The sequence below is a fragment of the Podarcis liolepis genome, assembly GCF_965112155.1.
Source record: "Podarcis liolepis genome assembly, chromosome: 5".
NCBI classification, from domain to species: Eukaryota; Metazoa; Chordata; class Lepidosauria; order Squamata; family Lacertidae; genus Podarcis; species Podarcis liolepis.
The window spans coordinates 83,906,453-83,924,233 of record NC_139556.1 but is presented as its reverse complement, the minus strand read 5'-3'; the positions used below and the strand labels follow the sequence as shown (position 1 = coordinate 83,924,233).

At 45.6% G+C, this 17,781-nt stretch overlaps 1 protein-coding gene across 2 annotated transcripts in view; it reads left to right on the top strand.

Annotated features, from left to right (window-relative positions):
* The first annotated feature begins 4,542 nt into the window (after positions 1 to 4,542).
* Positions 4,543 to 17,781, top strand: part of PPM1L (protein phosphatase, Mg2+/Mn2+ dependent 1L) — a 180,619-nt gene continuing 167,380 nt past the window's right edge. Inside the window, exons 1-2 of one of the 2 annotated variants that reach the window (XM_083504507.1) lie at positions 4,543 to 4,626; positions 6,073 to 6,817. In XM_083504507.1, coding sequence (XP_083360633.1) covers positions 6,419 to 6,817 — 399 coding nt within the window. In that variant the 5' untranslated portion in view covers positions 4,543 to 4,626; positions 6,073 to 6,418. Of the gene's footprint in view, positions 4,627 to 4,681; positions 5,437 to 6,072; positions 6,818 to 17,781 lie in introns of those variants that run through there. The other variant, XM_083504508.1, reaches the window with a different exon arrangement.

Here is a 17,781-nt window from a genome sequence, read left to right as displayed (position 1 = left end):
GAGCACTCAGGGCTGATTTCCTTAAGAATGGATAGGTTGGATCTTCTTGCAGTCCATGGGACTCTCAAGAGTCTCCTCCAGCACCATAATTCAAAAGCATCCATTCTTCGGCAATCAGCCTTCTTGATGGTCCAGCTCTCACTTCTATACATCACTACTGGGAAAACTATAGCTTTAACTATATGGACCTTTGTTGGCAAGGTGATGTCTCTGCTTTTTAAGATGCTGTCTATGTTTGTCATTGCTTTTCTCCCAAGAGGCAGGCGTCTTTTAATTTCATGACTGCTGTCACCATCTGCAGTGATCATGGAGCCCAAGAAAGTAAAATCTCTCACTGCCTCCATTTCTTCCCCTACTATTTGCCAGGAGGTGATGGTATCCATATACTTGCTGGCAAATTCAGGATGTGCAACTGAAGTCGAGTGGAGAGCTCTTATACCACAAACCTGCCACAAAACCAGACTTCTTGCGGTATGGAAAGTGGTGTGAAAACATGGGCATAGCCAGGATTTATTTTAGGGGGGGAAGGCTTTATGTTGGAGTGGGGCAGAACTGAGATATGTGCAATGCAATTGGTCAGTTAAGTATTTCTATTTATTTACTTGATTTTTTTTGGGGGGGTAAACTGCCCCCCATACCCTCCTGGCTACACCCATGCGCGACAATGCACTGGGAAGTATGGAAGGACAGTTGCAATGTCATGTATTCCCCCCACATACAAATTTGAATGAATGTTGAAACAAACTGCTGTGGTCTAGTCTGCCTGCAAGCAAAACAGGATGAATGCATGATAAACTGGTAATCTGGAAGTGACTTTACTTTGGCTCTCAGAATCACTGACTTCATGTCCTCAGTGCCACCCAACCCAATGGGCGTAGCTGGCGATGCAGAGGAGGGCAGCTCAAGTAAATAAATAAAAATACTTAACTAACTGATCAACATAAAGCCTGCCCCCCCCCCCCAAATCCTGGCTACGCCCATGCGGCACACTTCCCATGTTTGGGGCAGAAAGGTTTGAAGTGAGGATGCTGCTGTCTCTGTGTTTTGCAGGCTGATGTGCCGCATGAATTAGAATCGAGAAAAATATGAACGAAACTTTCCTACAAGCGGGAGACATCCTCAGGGTACCATATGCATTTATATTTCATTGCAAGGCAGATAATGCGAGCAATGAATTCCTTGGCCATCGTGAACATTACGCTCCACATTTTGGAAGGTATTTTATTAAAGCTTTCATTAAACATAGAATTTAACTCAATTATATATTGCCAGGAGAAGCCGCAAATGCAGCAGTTATTTAAAAAGCCCCAAACACAATCATTCTGGAGCAAATCTTGCCAGAGCAGATGCAGGCATCTTTGCGTGAGTCTTAACTCATAATGAGTAAATAGGGCAATAATGCAATAAACAATTAAAATAAGATTTACTCTACAGAACATCCGCCACAAAACAAAGGAGAGACAATGAGCTGTTTTGTTCCCAGGATTGAACTTTTCTCCTTTCTTTTAATACAATACAATCCCAGTTTTTAATCAGATGTTCCCGGGAAAGATGATTATTTCTTATTGTTCATTATGATCTATTCCATGTTCATCCTTTAATTTACATTTTATTGTGGTTCATTTATATATTTATTACATGTTTCTCCAAGGAACTTGGTATACAAGGTTCACCGCCACCATTTAATTCTCACAACAACCCTGTGAGGTAGGTCAGGAGAAGGAGTAAGGTCACCCAATGAGCTTAACATCTCGGGAGGATATGAATTTGAATCTTGCTGGTGCTAGTCCAACACTCTACACCAAGGGTGAGGAAGATCCAGCCTACCTCTTAGTTTTTAACAGGATACTGCCAGTGTGCTGTAATGGTTAAGAGCGGTAGTCTCGTAATCTGGTGAACCGGGTTCGCGTCTCCGCTCCTCCACATGCAGCTGCTGGGTGACCTTGGGCCAGTCACACTTCTCTGAAGTCTCTCAGCCCCACTCACCTCACAGAGTGTTTGTTGTGGGGGAGGAAGGGAAAGGAGAATGTTAGCCGCTTGGAGACTCCTTCGGGTAGTGATAAAGTGGGATATCAAATCCAAACTCTTCTTCTCCTTCTTCTTCTTTGAGGGAAATTATGTGTTTTAAAGGTATAATGTGTAAGCAGCCGAAGTAGAATGGTAAGACTGGCCCTGCTCATATATAAATGAATTTTTTAAAAAGGATATTAGAAAAAGTACCATGGCATAATTATTTCTTTGACACGATCAAAGAGCACGCTCTGTTTTAAAAATAAAACAGTAAATTCCCTTTCTGAGGCTGCCCTGTTCATAAACAAAACGTCTGTGCAGTTAACAGAGTCGGTTTCTCTACATAATGGTGTTGCTCCGACTGACCTGCTCAAATAAAAGAGATACATTACGATGGGAGAAGTACTGAGCAGAAGATAATTATCTGAACCAGTGAACTTCCAAGTATCCTTAAAATAGTGTTGTTATTTTTATATATCTGTTGTTTGCTCGAATCTGTCATCATCCGTGACATTTCCCTCTAAAGAGCTGGATGTGTTTGTTTGTTTTTTAAAAGCAGTGTTCAGGAAACCGTGAGAAGTTACCACACTCTCCTGTCGGGTATACATGAATTTGAACTTCCTTCATATTACTTGCCGTATACACAGGGCATGATCCGGTCAAAGTTAAATAGGATCAAGACCATTAAATTGGCTGAACAGGCGAGACTGAGGGAAGCCTATATTTAGACCATGTGGGTTGCCAGTGAGAGAGGGTGGGCAGCAGCCTGGCTGATTGCCTCGGATGCATCAGCAAACTCCATTATTATTATTTTTGCATTTATTTATACTGTGGCTTCTTCCCTTATGGGACACATGGCAGCTTATAGATAAAAACAAGAACTGCTAAAAACAAAGAAAAAACAATAATTTAAACACAATTGAACATTACTAGAATTAAAATTATATACACATATAACGGGACAAGGGTGGTGCTGTGGTCTAAACCACTGAGCCTCTTGGGCTTGTTGGTTGTATGATTGGCAGTTCAAATCTGCACGACTGGGTGAGCTCCCGTTGCTTTGTCCAAGCTCCTGCCAACCTAGCAGTTCGAAAGCATACCAGCATGAGTAGATAAATAGGTACTGTTGCGGCAGGAAGGAAAACGGCATTTCCATGTGCTCTGGCTTCCGTCACGGTGTCCCGTTGTGTTTTGGTTGGAAACGTTTTAGTCATGCTGGCCACATGACCCAGAAAAGCTGTCTGCGGACAAACGGCAGCTCCCTTAGCCTGAAAGTGAGATGAGTGCTGCACCCCATAGTCAAATTCGACTGGACTTAACCATCCAGGGGTCCTTTACCTTACTTTTACATATATAACATCTGGTTAAAACATATCCATAATTCCAGTTAAAAACAATATGACAGTCATTATAAGGAGTCAATTCCCCAAAGCCTGTTGAAACAAGAAAATCTTCATCTGCCGGCAGAAAGACAACAAGGAGGGAGACAGTGTAACTTCTCCAGGGAGGGACTTCCAAAGTCCAACGCTCTGACCACAACAGTGGCTCTCTTTATAGTATTGTTACAAAAATCGGGTGCCTGCCCATCTCCTTGCCTGGTTCCTTTGGAGAACGGAAGACATGGTGGAGACTGTTGTGGCTTTAAGAAATATGGTCTATTCGCCTACTTACACCTTCAGTCTGTGTGGAGGGAGCCCAGTTCTTACTGCATGGCCCACAGCAGTGCAGTAAGCAGTGCAGGCAACCTTCTGCCTCCCTGCCCAAGACGGATCTCCCTCCTTCCTCCTGCTTCTTCTTCTCAGAAACCCTTTTCCCGTGCCCTCAAACATACACCCCGCCACCTTGGTAACCTCTAACTCCCCAATGGCCCATCAACACCTGTAGTCATGTTCATGGGTTTGCTCTTCCCCCAGCCAGCCAGGGTTGCATAAGCCAACCCAGGAATTCCCTGTTTGGCACAGTTCTGAACTTTAATCCATATCCCAATTGATCAAAACCCTCACATTAATTTCTAGGGTTTGGGGAAACCCCCCCCCCAATCTATAACTGTATAAAGCAGTGGGTAACCAACACGGCGCTGCTAGCCTTTCTCAACCTGTGGGTCCCCAGATGATGTTGGACTACAACTCCCATCACCCCTAGCTAGAGCTCAGGGATTATGGGAGTTGTAGTCCAACAACATCTGGGGATCCACAGGTTGAGAACCACGGTGGTGGAACTACAGTTCCCATCAGTCCTAGCTAGGAAGACTAATATAGGTATTAAAGTAGGGTTGGATTTCCCCCCCTCCGTTTTATTATTTTATCTTCCTGTAAACCACTACTGGTAGTAGTACTAGTTGTTGTTGCTGCTGCTGCTTTTTTTTGTAGGCAAGAGGTGTATAAATAAATAATAATGATGACTTCATTGGTAGAGGGCGCAAGAGAGCCCGCCCTCCCTCGAGGACTACAAACCCCAGAATCCCGCGGCGCGGCCTCCCGCCAATCGTACGAGAGCGCTCCTGCGCAAAGGCTCCTGGGATCCGTAGGCAGCGGCGGCCACTAGCCCAGCCCAGTGGGAGGGACCGGCGGCGGAGGCGGCGAGGCTGAGCCAGGTGTCTCGCGGGCGGCCCTGCAGGTGACGGCGGCCGGGGAAGGGGCGGCGGGGCAGCGAGGCGAGGGGCGAGTGGTATACGGGAGCGCAGCGGAGGCCCGAGGGAGGCGAGGGGCGAGCCGGCCGCTTGGCTGCCGGCTTGGTTGGTTGGCTGGCCGGCCCGGGGGTTGGAGCCGGCAGCTCGCTCCCCTCTTCTTGCAGCAAAGCGGGCGGAGAGGCGCGAGGCGGGCTGCTGCTGCTGCCGCCGCCTTTCTCCCTCGGCGAGGTCGGCCGCCTGAGCATGCAAATCTCTGCAGCAGCTCCGGGATGGTACAGTCGGTGGGTGTAAGGGCTGGGGGAAAGGAAGCGCGTCCCTCCCTCTCTCCCTCCTCCTCCTTGGGAGTCCGCGCTTCCCCAGGCATGCACCCCTTCGCCCTCGTGGCCTGCAAACTGGAGCCCGTGCCAGAAGCAGAAATCACCCCTCCACAAAAACAAGACACCACCCCCAGAAGTTCACCATCATCAGACGGGCTGCAAAGAGAGCGCATGATGCGGGTGGTCGATGCCTTTTGGGGCTTGCAAAGGAAAAGGCTGCATGGCAGCTGTGTGAGGGAGCCTTGGTGCAAGCGCCCGTGCCGGGGATTTCCTGGGGAGCTGCATTATCTTACCAGGAGTGACCAAGCGGGCCTTGTTTTAAAGCCCTGCTCCTTATTTTTAGGACCCTGCAGTTCTGGGGGCTCGCCTTAAGGGCCCTCCTGATTGTGACATTCTGACTTGTTTTGTTTATTTTACAAGAAACACAACAATACACCACCCCTGCTACTTTTTAATAGGACCCAGCTCTACCCACTGAAGGTGCTAATAATAATATAAATAATATAATAATTCATTCCCTTTTGATTTCTACTACTGCTCCTCTATACTGCTGCCCTGTAATCCTGTCTTGCTTTCCAATGCAGTCCTCACCTCCTAAAGCCCACGTGGCCCTTTGTTATTTTTTTCTTTTCATTGTTCCTGGTTTTTCCATGCGCATTCTCCTTGTGGCATTTTGTGGTTGTTGCTGTTTTCCTTCGGTACCTTCCAATCTCTCTCTTTCTCTCTCTATGCTCCCCTGGAGCCTCTGCTAGCAACTGTTCCGGGCTGCTGCTGGATAAAAGTGTGCTCTGCCTGGAGTTTGCAGACGGCAAAAGCATGAATTGATTTACTGTCCTACTTCGGAGGCATCTCTGGGCAGCTGGGAGCGAGCGCCCGGGAAACAGCAGCAAGAGGAGGAGCAGGCGGGAGAAGGCAGAAGGGGTCCTTTTGTGTCCTCCCTCGAACATAGGCTGTTTCCTCCTCTCCTCCATCCTGGCTGGAAGAGTTCTTTGCAATAGCACACAGAGGCTGACAGATCTCTCTTTCTTGCTGCTGTTTTTGTTTTTTTTTTAAGTGCTCGTTTCTCCATCCCCCTTCCCCCTTTTTGCTCATGTGCGGATGCTTGTTTTCTTGCAGTTCACCTTCTCCAGAGCCCCGTGCTGGTTGGAAACAGCAGGAGCCAGAAGAGGAGGCAGATCAGCCTGCCCTTGGTTGCACAGAAGTGGTGTGCTGATTTTGTACTACTTGACACCAGAGCTACTCCCAGCCATCTGTGACTCGAGCTGCCTGAAGCAGTGGTACAGGGAGAGGAGGAGGAGGCAGCTTTAGTAGCCGATGATAACCCTGCCCTCAGTGGGTTTGTATTACCGGAGCATGCACTGATTTGCTGCCTTGTCTTTAGACCCATCCCAATCGCCAGGGTTTGTGCGGGTGTGCGGTGCATGCTCAGGAGGGAGGGGGAAATCCACTGTCTCCGTAATAAATGATAGAGGATACAATGACTTTGCTCTCTCTGCTGGGTCGGATCATGCGTTACTTCTTGCTGAGACCAGAGACCCTCTTTCTGCTATGCATCAGCCTGGCACTGTGGAGCTACTTCTTCCATACGGATGAAGTGAAAACCATCGTCAAGTCCAGCAGGGACGCCGTGAAGATGGTGAAGGGCAAAGTGGCGGAGATCATGCAGAATGACCGGCTCGGCGGATTGGATGTGCTGGATGCCGAGTTCTCCAAGACCTGGGAGTTTAAGAACCACAACGTGGCCGTTTACTCCATCCAAGGCCGGAGAGACCACATGGAGGACAGGTTCGAAGTAATCACTGACCTGGTGAACAAGACCCATCCTTCCATATTTGGGATATTTGATGGGCACGGAGGCGAGGCAAGTCTCGGGCTGTTCATTTTGGGGGTTCGGGATTTGCTGCCATTTCCTATTTATTGCCCTTGTTTGACTTAAACAAGTAGCAAAGTTGTTGTTTTATGGTCATTCGCACCTCTGGTTTGGGTAGAAGCCATTTAAAGGTACAGCAGGACAAAAGCCTAGTCTTCCATTCTTTCCTTTTTAAAAATACCTTGCAGTTTGAGCATCTTGGCAGTAATGACTGTGATCACAAACTTGCTCTGTTAAAGCTCTTCTAACCAAGCTATGAGGCTTCACATGCTGCTGCCAGCTGAGTAAAGTCAGCAGATGCTGTAATGGTTGGTTTAAAGGGAAAGTTTATTGAAAGAGGGGGTGTTTTTTATTGTAGGAAAGAAAGGAGCTAGCAGGAGATCCCTAATGTCCCCAGTTGGGGAACAGAACTGAAAAACTTACTTTCTTCTAGCCGACCCAAGGAATTAACCTCGTGCCACTGCCTTTATTATTATTATTATTTCTGTCCATAGAAGTTTGTTCTTTGTTTACGGCGCGTTCTGTAGCCTTTCTACTTGCCGAGACAGGCTGTTTGTCTTGGACAGCAGTGCAAATACCATGTGTCGCTCCCTTCCTCTTTGCAAGGGATGCCTGGAAAGGTTGCTGTAGCTTTTTTACATTGCAGGGTGCGCGGGTGGGCTTGGGGAGTGGCAGAATCGGCTAGTGACACCCTAGCTGCAGACCTATTATCTGTGTCGGGTTAATCAGCGATGAAATACAAGGAGGTTTTCCTCCCTTTTCTTTTGCTTGTATGCTAAGAGTGGCTGGGGGAAGTGACAGGGTGCTGGGGGAGGAATCTTGCTGGTGTGTTAAATGAAATACTTGGTGCACCACCTGAAGTGCTTTGCTTGTGTTTGTTTTTATTCTGCCTCTGTTGTGCTATGATCTGAGGGTCTTCGGGTTTCCTACAGCTGTTCTGGCAAGTCAGACTTGCCGGGAAAGCTGTGACAGCGATCTGGCACAAATCGAGGTCCCCAAGGGTAGCAGCTGTTCTCATAACTCCTGATAGGCTGCACCTCTTGTGCTCCTTCTGTGCACTCACCACACTGGGGGAGGGGGGGCTCTAACAGCCCCAGCCTAAGCTTATGTTCTTCCTCGGAAGTAAGGCTCATTTGCACCCAGTAAGTGGGCATAGATCTGCAGCCCAAATCTCCAGGGATAGCAGGATGCAGACTATCCCTATGACTGGGACTTTGTTTTAGGAACAACCACTGTGGGTTTAAGAATCAACTAAATTTCAGATTAGTTATTTGTTGAAGTCTTTTATTACTGATACCTTGTAACGGATGTTGATGTTTGGTTAAGATAAACATTTTTATTTTGTTTTTCAAAGAAGGGAAGCAAATGCTTGTGTGTTTGTGTGATTGTATGCTTCCTGGAGTCCCAAATTCTTTCCTGCAGGCCACCTTACAAAAATCAGGAGCTGTGCAAGAACACGGTAGCATTTTTCTGTGGCTCCCCACTCATTTTGATGGGTTCTTTTCTCAGGAGAAATGCCTGGTGGATTGTGTCACTCTTTAAAAAGTAGAAGCATTTCAAGCTAAGTATAAACTTTTATAGCCCAGAGCCCTTTGAAAACCATCTCTTCTCTATCCCAACTCATCCCCCCAGAAACCCCTTGTGTTGAAATTTGGTAGCTTTATGTACGTTAGTTAAATCCAGATTTGTGGCAGAAATATAGCTTAGCAAAACCTTTCTTCCTAACCAGTTTAGAATATTATTTCTCTCCACCACCACCCCGGCAAAAAAAATTCTAGCTAAGTGCTGTCTGGTTCACTGAGTTCTGTTTACAGTAGGCTTTCCATCATGCTTTTAAAACAGAATGCTAGCATCGAACTTTTTGCTCAGTGTGTAATAATGAGTCTTCTTTTGTTGTATCAGATGGTATTTCACTTATAGGAGTAAATTGCATTAGTATATTTGACCTCAGATGCCATTATTTTAAAATTTAGGTGTTTGTGACTGCATGAAGAGCAGGGATGTTAAAATATATGGGTCGTGCATAGTCCTTGTTTGTTATTGCAGGAAGCTGATTATACGGAACAAAACCCTTTTTTGCCCTTATAGGTCACACAGTGTGGAGGACCAGGGACTGCTACCTCTGATGGCTGTACCACCTCCAGGAGCTGAGGCAGCTTGTCTCTGAAGACCAGTTGCTGGAGAACCACAGCAGGAGAGGGCTATCTCTTGCATTGGGGGTGGGAGTTACCTATAGGTATCTGTTTAGCCATTGTGGGACACAGGGTACTGCATTAGATAGACTCTTTGTTGTGATCCAGCCAGACTCTCCTTAACGTTCTTTTGCTGCTTCTTAACTCCTCCATTCTACTCGGAATCAAGAGCAAAAAAAGCATATGGAAGTTTCCATCCTTTTAACACGTACTTTTGGACAAAAGTGTATTGTCTCCTAATCTGGAGTGCTTGAGCTTAGTTGTTAGTCAAAGGATGCAATCACGGAACTGGAATTTCTTGAAATGGGTTACCTGTAAGCTCCTTGTGGGTGGAGGCTCAAGACTGGGAAAATGTTGGGGAGTATTTCAGCTGACTGTCTGTGATGTAGTGGGAAGGTAACAGAGCTGGAAAACAGGCAGTCCGAATTTATTCTGGCTAAATGGAGAGATTGGCTCATGCAATCAGGTATTGGGTTCCTGTCTTCTAGATGTCAGTGCACATTACACGAATCTGCCCCTCTAAAGATGAAATGGCCAAAAATGTTGGTACCTATGAACAATTCCCCCGGATATAAGGCAGAATGTTTTGCAAATGAAATATCCAGAATTGGAGGAGCACTGGGTCTTTAGGTAATACAGTAGTACCTCGGGTTACATACGTTTCAGGTTACATATGCTTCAGGTTACAGACTCCTCTAACCCAGAAATAGTGCTTCAGGTTAAGAACTTTCCTTCAGGGTGAGAACAGAAATCGTGCTCCCGCGGTGCGGCAGCAGCAGGAGGCCCCATTAGCTAAAGTGGTGCTTCAGGTTAAGAACAGTTTCAGGTTATGTACGGACCTCCGGAACAAATTAAGTACTTAACCCGAGGTACCACTGCAGTAATAACAGTTAATCTGCAGAGGAACTATTTGGTGGAATTCTGTGATGGCATCATAGCTGTGGAACTCCCTAATGAAGTTCCATTTTGCTTCCTCCATGGTTTTTCAGCAGGAAACCAAAGCAGTCCTCTTCAGGGGGGGGCTTTTGGGGGGGGGTTGCCTTGATTAGCTCCTGTTCTTGATTCTGCTGCTCTGTTCCATACTTCTGCATTTCTAGTATGTTTTTGTATTAATTTATATTGTGTCTAATATGCCTTGTTAGCTGCATTGGAAACTTGGTTGAAAGATAGGTTACAGTTGCCTTTTAATCAGCGAAGTGTTAGGAGTGGATGATGTTACTCTGTAGCAGCTGGTTATCTGCTCAGAATGCATTTAAGCTCTCTGCGGTCTTTTAGCACCCCCAGTCCTTTGTTTGTCCTCGCCTTCTTCCTCTGTATAGTATTGCACACTTGTTGTTAACAGGCCTCATTGAAAATGACAGTGTTAAATGTGTGTTTTTATGGGTGGACCCGGGGAAATAAATAGTTGATAGGATAGCTGAGCTAGGGGGCAGCTGTGGGGTTTTGTTTTTTAAAAAAAGTGTGGTAACCATTTGCTCTTGATTTCATCACAGACAAGTGGCCAGGTGGTGATATTCCACTTCCTAACTCGCTGTTTACAGCCAGTGTGTGTATCACTACCGTGCAAAATTTTGGCCGCCTCACTGTGAGGGTCATAACATTTGAAGCAGCCATTTAAAAAAGCAGCTCCCAGTATGTTTCCGAGCACAATTCAAAGTGTTGGTGCTGACCTTTAAAGCCCTAAACGGCCTTGGTCCTGTATACCTGAAGGAGCGTCTCCACCCCCATTATTCTGCCCGGACACTGAGGTCCAGCGCCGAGGGCCTTCTGGCGGTTCCCTTGCTGCGAGAAGCCAAGTTACAGGGAACCAGGCAGAGGGCCTTCTCGGTAGTGGCGCCTGCCCTGTGGAACGCCCTCCCACCAGATGTCAAAGAGAAAAACAACTACCTGACTTTTAGAAGACATCTGAAGGTAGCCCTGTTTAGGGAAACTTTTAATGTTTGACACACTATTGTATTTTAATATTTTGTTGGAAGCCGCCCAGAGTGGCTGGGGAACCCAGCCAGATGGGCGGGGTATAAATAATTTGTTGTTGTTATTGTTATTATTATTATTATTAAAAAAGGGTTAGAAAAGGTGTTCTGGTCTTTGCATTTTTTCTGCTATGTGTACACAGGCTTGTTGCTGTGTTAAAAACTTTTGCTGCATGCCGATTTGAACGAAGCACAGAATTGTAGCAGGGGCTTTTTAGGTGTACCACATTGTGCCTGATGCAGGAAATTGAGATAAAGCCAGTGTGGTATAGTGTTTAGAGTGTTGGACTATAACCCCGGGAGGCCAGGGTTCAAATCCCATTCAGCCATGAAGCTCACAGCTCACCTCGGCCCCCTTGCCATTTTTCAGCCTAGCTCACCTCAAAGCATTGTTGTGAGGATAAAATTGGAGGAAGGTAAACTTTGTACACCACCTTGAGCTCCTTGGAGGAAAAGGTGGGATCTAAATGCTATAATAAATAAATAAATAACAAAGTGTACACCCAGCAGATGGTTGTCAAACCTCTTTGGGACCCTTTCAGTTTTGCCTTTAACAGTATAGTAGCAGTAAATGCCATTTGGCTCTGTCCTGTGCTCTTTGTTGTTTAGTCGTTTAGTTGTGTCCGACTCTTCATGACCCCATGGACCAGAGCACACCAGGCACTCCTGTCTTCCCCTGCCTCCCACAGTTTGGTCAAACTCATGCTGGTAGCTTCGAGAACACCGTTTGCCTTGTAGCTTTATGAACATATGATGTATATATATGCGAGACCTCAAAATTCCTATAACAAGGGGATGAACTATATATTTATATTGTATCCTCTTTCTGTTGTTGTTTTTTTAATCTGCTACCTTCTAAAACCATTTTATTACAGAGTAAAGTAGGATTTTGATAACAAAAGTTTTTTATTTTCGGAGCCGTCTGTGAAGCCCCTCTCGGTCTCTTTTAAAGTAATTTTGCTAAATACGTAACTAGAGTCCCTCTTTTCAAATATAAAAAAAAGTTAAATAGCTCATCATTCTTATACGAGCAAAGTGTCTGCTCTTCTTTGTAAGTGAGGTAGACGTAAGTGGTTTTCCTGTCTTGGGTTTCCACCCACAAAGGAAACAAATTTTGCATAAAAGCAAATAAGTGGTGTTATTGGAGCAGGATGTACCTGCTACATGCGACTGACATTTTTAATCGTTCAATTTGTGTGAGAGTTACTTTTATCAACACAAGCTTTCTTTATTCGAATGGTCTGGGAAAGAAACAGCATAATGGATTCTTTTACAAAAGAGGGAATATTTTTAGTTGTCTTTTCCCTCATTTTTTTTTCAATGGCATTTTTGTGTACCTTCTGAATGCCTGAATAGAAAAATGCAGGAAATGGGACTTAATAACTATTCAAGTAGCATAGCTTAATATACACTCAGAACTGTATTTTCTTAGGTCCTTTTAAGTGGCTACTCTTGCTAGTTTTTCCTTGACTTCAAAGGACAAGTAATGACAGTGTGGGTCTCTGATTTACTTCTGTAAAGATTTGTTTGGAAAGACAAATTTGCTCTTGTGGGGGGGGGGGAGTTCTTTGATGCTGGAAGTGCCTTGATCACGTCTGCCTTGCTGATTAGCCCAGCTTGTTCAGTTTTAGACCCCCAGGACAGAAAGTTACCAACCAATTAAGAGTACTTGCTGGTACTCAATGTTAAATATAGTATTGGTGGGGAGATGGAACATAGGAACCGGTCTTACACATAGTTAGAACTTTGGTCCATCTAGATCAGCAATTTCTGCATTGAGTTGTCGGTCCTGAATGGGGTAACTGTTCCCCTAAAGGTCTAGGTTCTCAGCCTGGGGCCAGGTTAATTCTGTGTCCAGAGCAGCTGTCTGCCAGCTCCATCTGATATGCCGTCTGAGACCCTACCTGTCTGTGCAGTGCCTCGCCAGAGTGGCTCATGCTCTGGTTATCTCCCACTTGGACTACTGCAATGTGCTCTACATGGGGCTACATTTAAGGTGACCCGGAAACTACAACTAATCCAGAATGTGGCTGGTAGAACGGTGACTGGGAGCGGCTGCCGGAACCATATAACACCAGTCCTAAAAGATTAACATTGGCTCCCAGTATGTTTCCAAGCACAATTCAGAGTGTTTCAAAGCCCTAAATGACCTGAGCCCTGTATACATAAAGGAACGTCTTTACCCCCATCGCTCAGCCTGGACTCTGAGATGCAGCTCCAATAATTATATAATAATAATTTAGGGACCCGGGTGGCACTGTGGTCTAAACCACTGAGCCTCTTGGGCTTGCAGATCAGAAGGTCGGTGGTTTGAATCCCCGCAATGGGGTGAGCTCCCCTTGCTTGGTCCCAGTTCCGGCCAACCTAGCAGTTTGAAAGCACATCAAAATGCAAGTAGAGAAATAGGTACCACTCTGTCGGGAAGGTAAACAGCGTTTCCATGTGCTGCTGTGGTTTCGATGTTCTGTTGCACCAGAAGCGGCTTAGTCATGCTGGCCACATGACCCGGAAAAAACTGTCTGCGGACAAACGCTGGCTCCCTCGGCCTGTAAAGCAAGATGAGCACCACAACCCCAGAGTCGTATGCAACTGGACTTAACTGTCAGGGGTCCTTTACCTTTATACCTTTTTAATAATAATTTATTATTTATACCCTGCCCCTTGGGCGGCTTCCAGCAAATTATTAAAATACAGTAGTCCTTCAGATATTAAAAGCTTCCCTAAACAGGGCTGCTTTCAGATGTCTTCTAAAAGTCTGGTAGTTGTTTTTCCCTTTGACATCTGGTGGGAGGGCATTCCACAGGGCAGGCGCCACTACCAAGAAGGCCCTCTGCCTGGTTCCCTGTAACTTCGCTTCTCGCAGTGAGGGAACCGCCAGATGGCCCTTGGCGCAGTATGAAGCTCCAGGGGCCTCCTGGCAGTTCCCTCATTGTGAGAAGTAAAGTTACAGGGAACCAGGTGGAGGGCCTTCCCAGCAGTTGTTTCTCTCCCCCCCCCCCCGGTGGAATGCCCTCCTGTCAGATGACAATCATATAAACAACTACACAACTTTCCAAAGACCTCTGAAGGCATCCCTGTATTGAGAAGGTTTTTAATGTTGGATGTTTGCTTTGTTTTTGTTATGTAGGAAGCCTCCAACATAACCTGGGGCAACCCAGTCAGATGGGTGGCATGCAAATAATAAAATTATTGTTATCTTCTCCAGTGCTTTGGTGTTAACATGTTCCAATGACTGCTGCACCCATCAACCCCCCCCCCCATTCTACCTTTCTCATCCCTTCTACATACCTGTTGAAAAGGTATATTCTACTGTGTGTGGTTGCCATAAATCAGGGATGAGTAAGTGTGGCCCTTGGTCTAACTTCATGTGAGTGTGCTTCAAATGTGCTTTGAAGGTATATTGTGTACACAGCCTAGGTTGAATTGGGAATTTCTCCTGCCTAGCAGTCAGAACAGACAATACTGAGCTAGACGGACTGACAGTAGGTTTCAGGCAGAATAAGTTGTGGCTGGAGGAAGGAGTTTGCTATGTACTGCATTGAAATAGTGAAAGGCTTTGTTTTTCCCTGATAACCTTTAAAATAAACAGCCAAACCTCAAATTCAAACAAGATTTCATGGACGTTAGTGATGTTTCCCATTTATAGAACTTTCCTCCAGCCTTGATGGGAAATGCTTGCATTTGCATTAGGACTGGAGTAAATATTTATGCTGTTAATATCATGCTTTTATAAAAAAAAAAAATCTCTGTCTCAGTTGCTGACATCTACGCTAGGGGCTGAAAAGCAAACATGGGTCATTTTAATCGATGAACCAAATGTTTAAAGGTTGAATTACAAATGAGAATTTGAGTGTACATTCTCTATCCCCTGCACAGTGTAAATCAGACCAGGTATAATTTAGGGACTTTAAAAAAAAGACTAGTCCTGCACATAGATAGGAACATAAGAAGAGACTATTGGATCAGTCCTGTGGCTTATCTAGTCCAGCATCCTGTTCTCACTGTGGCTAACCAGATGCCAGTGGGAAGCCTGAGTACAGCAGTGATCTCTCTCCTCCTGTGGTTTCCAGCAGCTGGTCTTCAGAAATAATGCTGCCTCCAACCATAAAGGCAGAGTATAGCTTGCTAGTAAGGCAGAGCTGCAGCTTCCTATATGAGACTCAGTCCAATAGTTAACTCCTGCTAAAGCAACATCTGAGCTCTGTTCTCATGCAGTACAGCAGGGGTCGGCAACCTGCAGCCCAAGCGGCCCACGGGGGTCGTTTAAACGGCCCCCGAACCGAGCTGCCTGCTTGGCAACGCCCTGCACGCTGTGCTAAGCTGGGACATGCTTCCGTGATGCCGGAAATTGTGTCTGCACATGTGCAGACGCCGGAAATTGCGTCTGCACAGACGCCAAAGCCAGAAATAGGGTCTGCGCAGACGTGATCCAGCCCATGAAGCAATCTCCGCGGGAGTGAACCGCCCCAGGCGAGGTAAACCTTGCCAACCCCTGCAGTACAGTATTCAACCTGATGCCTGATTGGAGCTGTCCAAGGTACCTTCATCTTGCCTCACTTCTGCTGAGATTAGCGCTTCCATCAAAATAGTCTTGTAAAATTAAATCCTGGGACCATCTAATGAAACTGATTGTCAGGAAATGCAGGACAAGCAACAGGAAGATATATATATATATATTATATATATATATATATATATATATATATACACACACACACACACACACACAGAGAGAGAGAGAGAGAGCACGCGCACATAATTGATAGAATCTGCTGTCATAGGATGTAGTTGTGCACTACATTAGGGGAAATTGCTTTGCAAAACTGCAAATTAGGTAAATTACTGGAGGAAAATATCAGCGATGATTAGCCATTATGGTTATATGCAATCTCCGGTTTCAGATTACTGATTTTTCATGCCCTATTTGTGGGCTTCCTAGAGGTTTCTAGTTGGCTGGCGTGGGAAATGGGATTCCGGACTAGATCGATGCTTGGTCTGATCATTCGGGGGATCTTCTGAATGGACTAGACTTGGTATAAAGCAGTTCTGTGGGAGGACTAAAGTAATTCTTGCATATTTTAGAACAAGATGCTTCTCATGATTCTAATAAGCATCTTGGTCACCTGGCAAAAAAAAAATGCATAGTCACTGGATGAGTTCCTTCCCTTTTCTTTTCGTGCACAGGCCAGCCCAGCAGATTTGAGTAATGGGTGCTTAGGGCCTGGAGTGTTATACAAGCCATAAAATACTCTAATTGTAAATGCATTGTTTCACTGAAAATTCATTCCAAGAAAGACAGCTCAAGGATATGGAGAGTGGCGAGGTGGGACAAAGCTGTCAACTTTTGAGTGGTGGGACTCAAGGCTGATTGGATGATGAGATAAGATGGGGCGGGGAAGAGAGGAGCAGGGTGCATCCCTCTTCTTGGTGGGAACTTTTAATGAACTTTGGGAAGAGAAGTGGGTGGCAGCATAGAGCACCCATCAGGCCGCTGATGCTACAAATTGATTATGATGCTGAAACGTTGCTGGCTCTCATCATCTCCGACCTTGTCTGATTCACAGCTGTGTGAGCAGCTGACGATCTTCAACCAGACAATCAAACTACGTGTTTTAACTGCTAAGCCACAGCACAATTATCCTCTGCACATCATACAGGAAACCTCAAGGCTCCCTGGGAGAAATGCACATTTATTTTCATTTATTCCAGCCTTGCAGGGTTCTTCCCCCCGCCCCTCATCCTTTGCACATTTTCGAGTCATCACAAATATTGGCAAATCCTTTCTTCCCAACCCCACTCTCCCCACCCTTTTTCGGCAATCGCCTTTGGGGGTAAACATTAATTATATTATGCTTCCATTTTTAATAGCGGGGACTGGCGTGGAGACTGGGTTCTTTCAGCCAATAAAATATCCTCTAGTAAATCTTTACTTTTCCCATTCCCTGGTAGTTATAAAAGTGCTCCAGGGCACCTAGCATTTCTTCTGATAAGGGGAAGTGCAAACCTTACAACGTATTTCTCAGGACTGCTGCAGCTCTTGCGTTAAGGGGGAGAAGATAAACCTTTAAAATGAGTATTTTGCCATGTGCAGGTCGTCCAGCTAGATAATTTGAATCTGAAATATGTTTCCTGTCCCCACCACCACCAATACTTTCCAGAGGTAGTACCTTGGTCTTAAAACATTAACAAAGGCTTCTGTGTATTGGTGGCAAAAACCTGATCCTAAAAGAAGTGTCTTCAGCCACAGATAAACTGAGCATGGGTTAGAGGCAAATGAGTCTCTTTCACATGCCACAAACCTAAACATCTTAAGGTTGGATGCAGCAGACTTGTGTTTCCAAATGCGTTTCATAAAGCTTCACTTGTTGGGGATATGCAGTTGGGTAAAGCTCCCTGCTGAATGTACACAATGTGGCAGAGCCAAAATTTACCTTTGTGTGACGAGTGAAAGGATGTTCTGTGTCAGGCCCCAAATATGGGAATTGGCTCCTGCATTTGCTTATTTAAGGTATTTTTACCTCACCCGTCAAGTCATGTTCCCAGAATGGCTGAAAAAGGCACTACACCAGAGGCAGTTAGTTAGTGTAAGGGCTGCATTGCCTTCTGGGAAAACCTGTGAGGGCCACATCCCAGATGTGGGCATGGCCACAAGCAAAAGTGAGCAGAGCAACGAATTAAAACTTCACCTTTGCACAGTCGGCAAATTGCTACATGCACTCATCCCTCTCTGTCATCCACCCCCCATCGAAAACAAGCAAGAGGCATTGTCAGAGTTCAAGGACACCTTCCA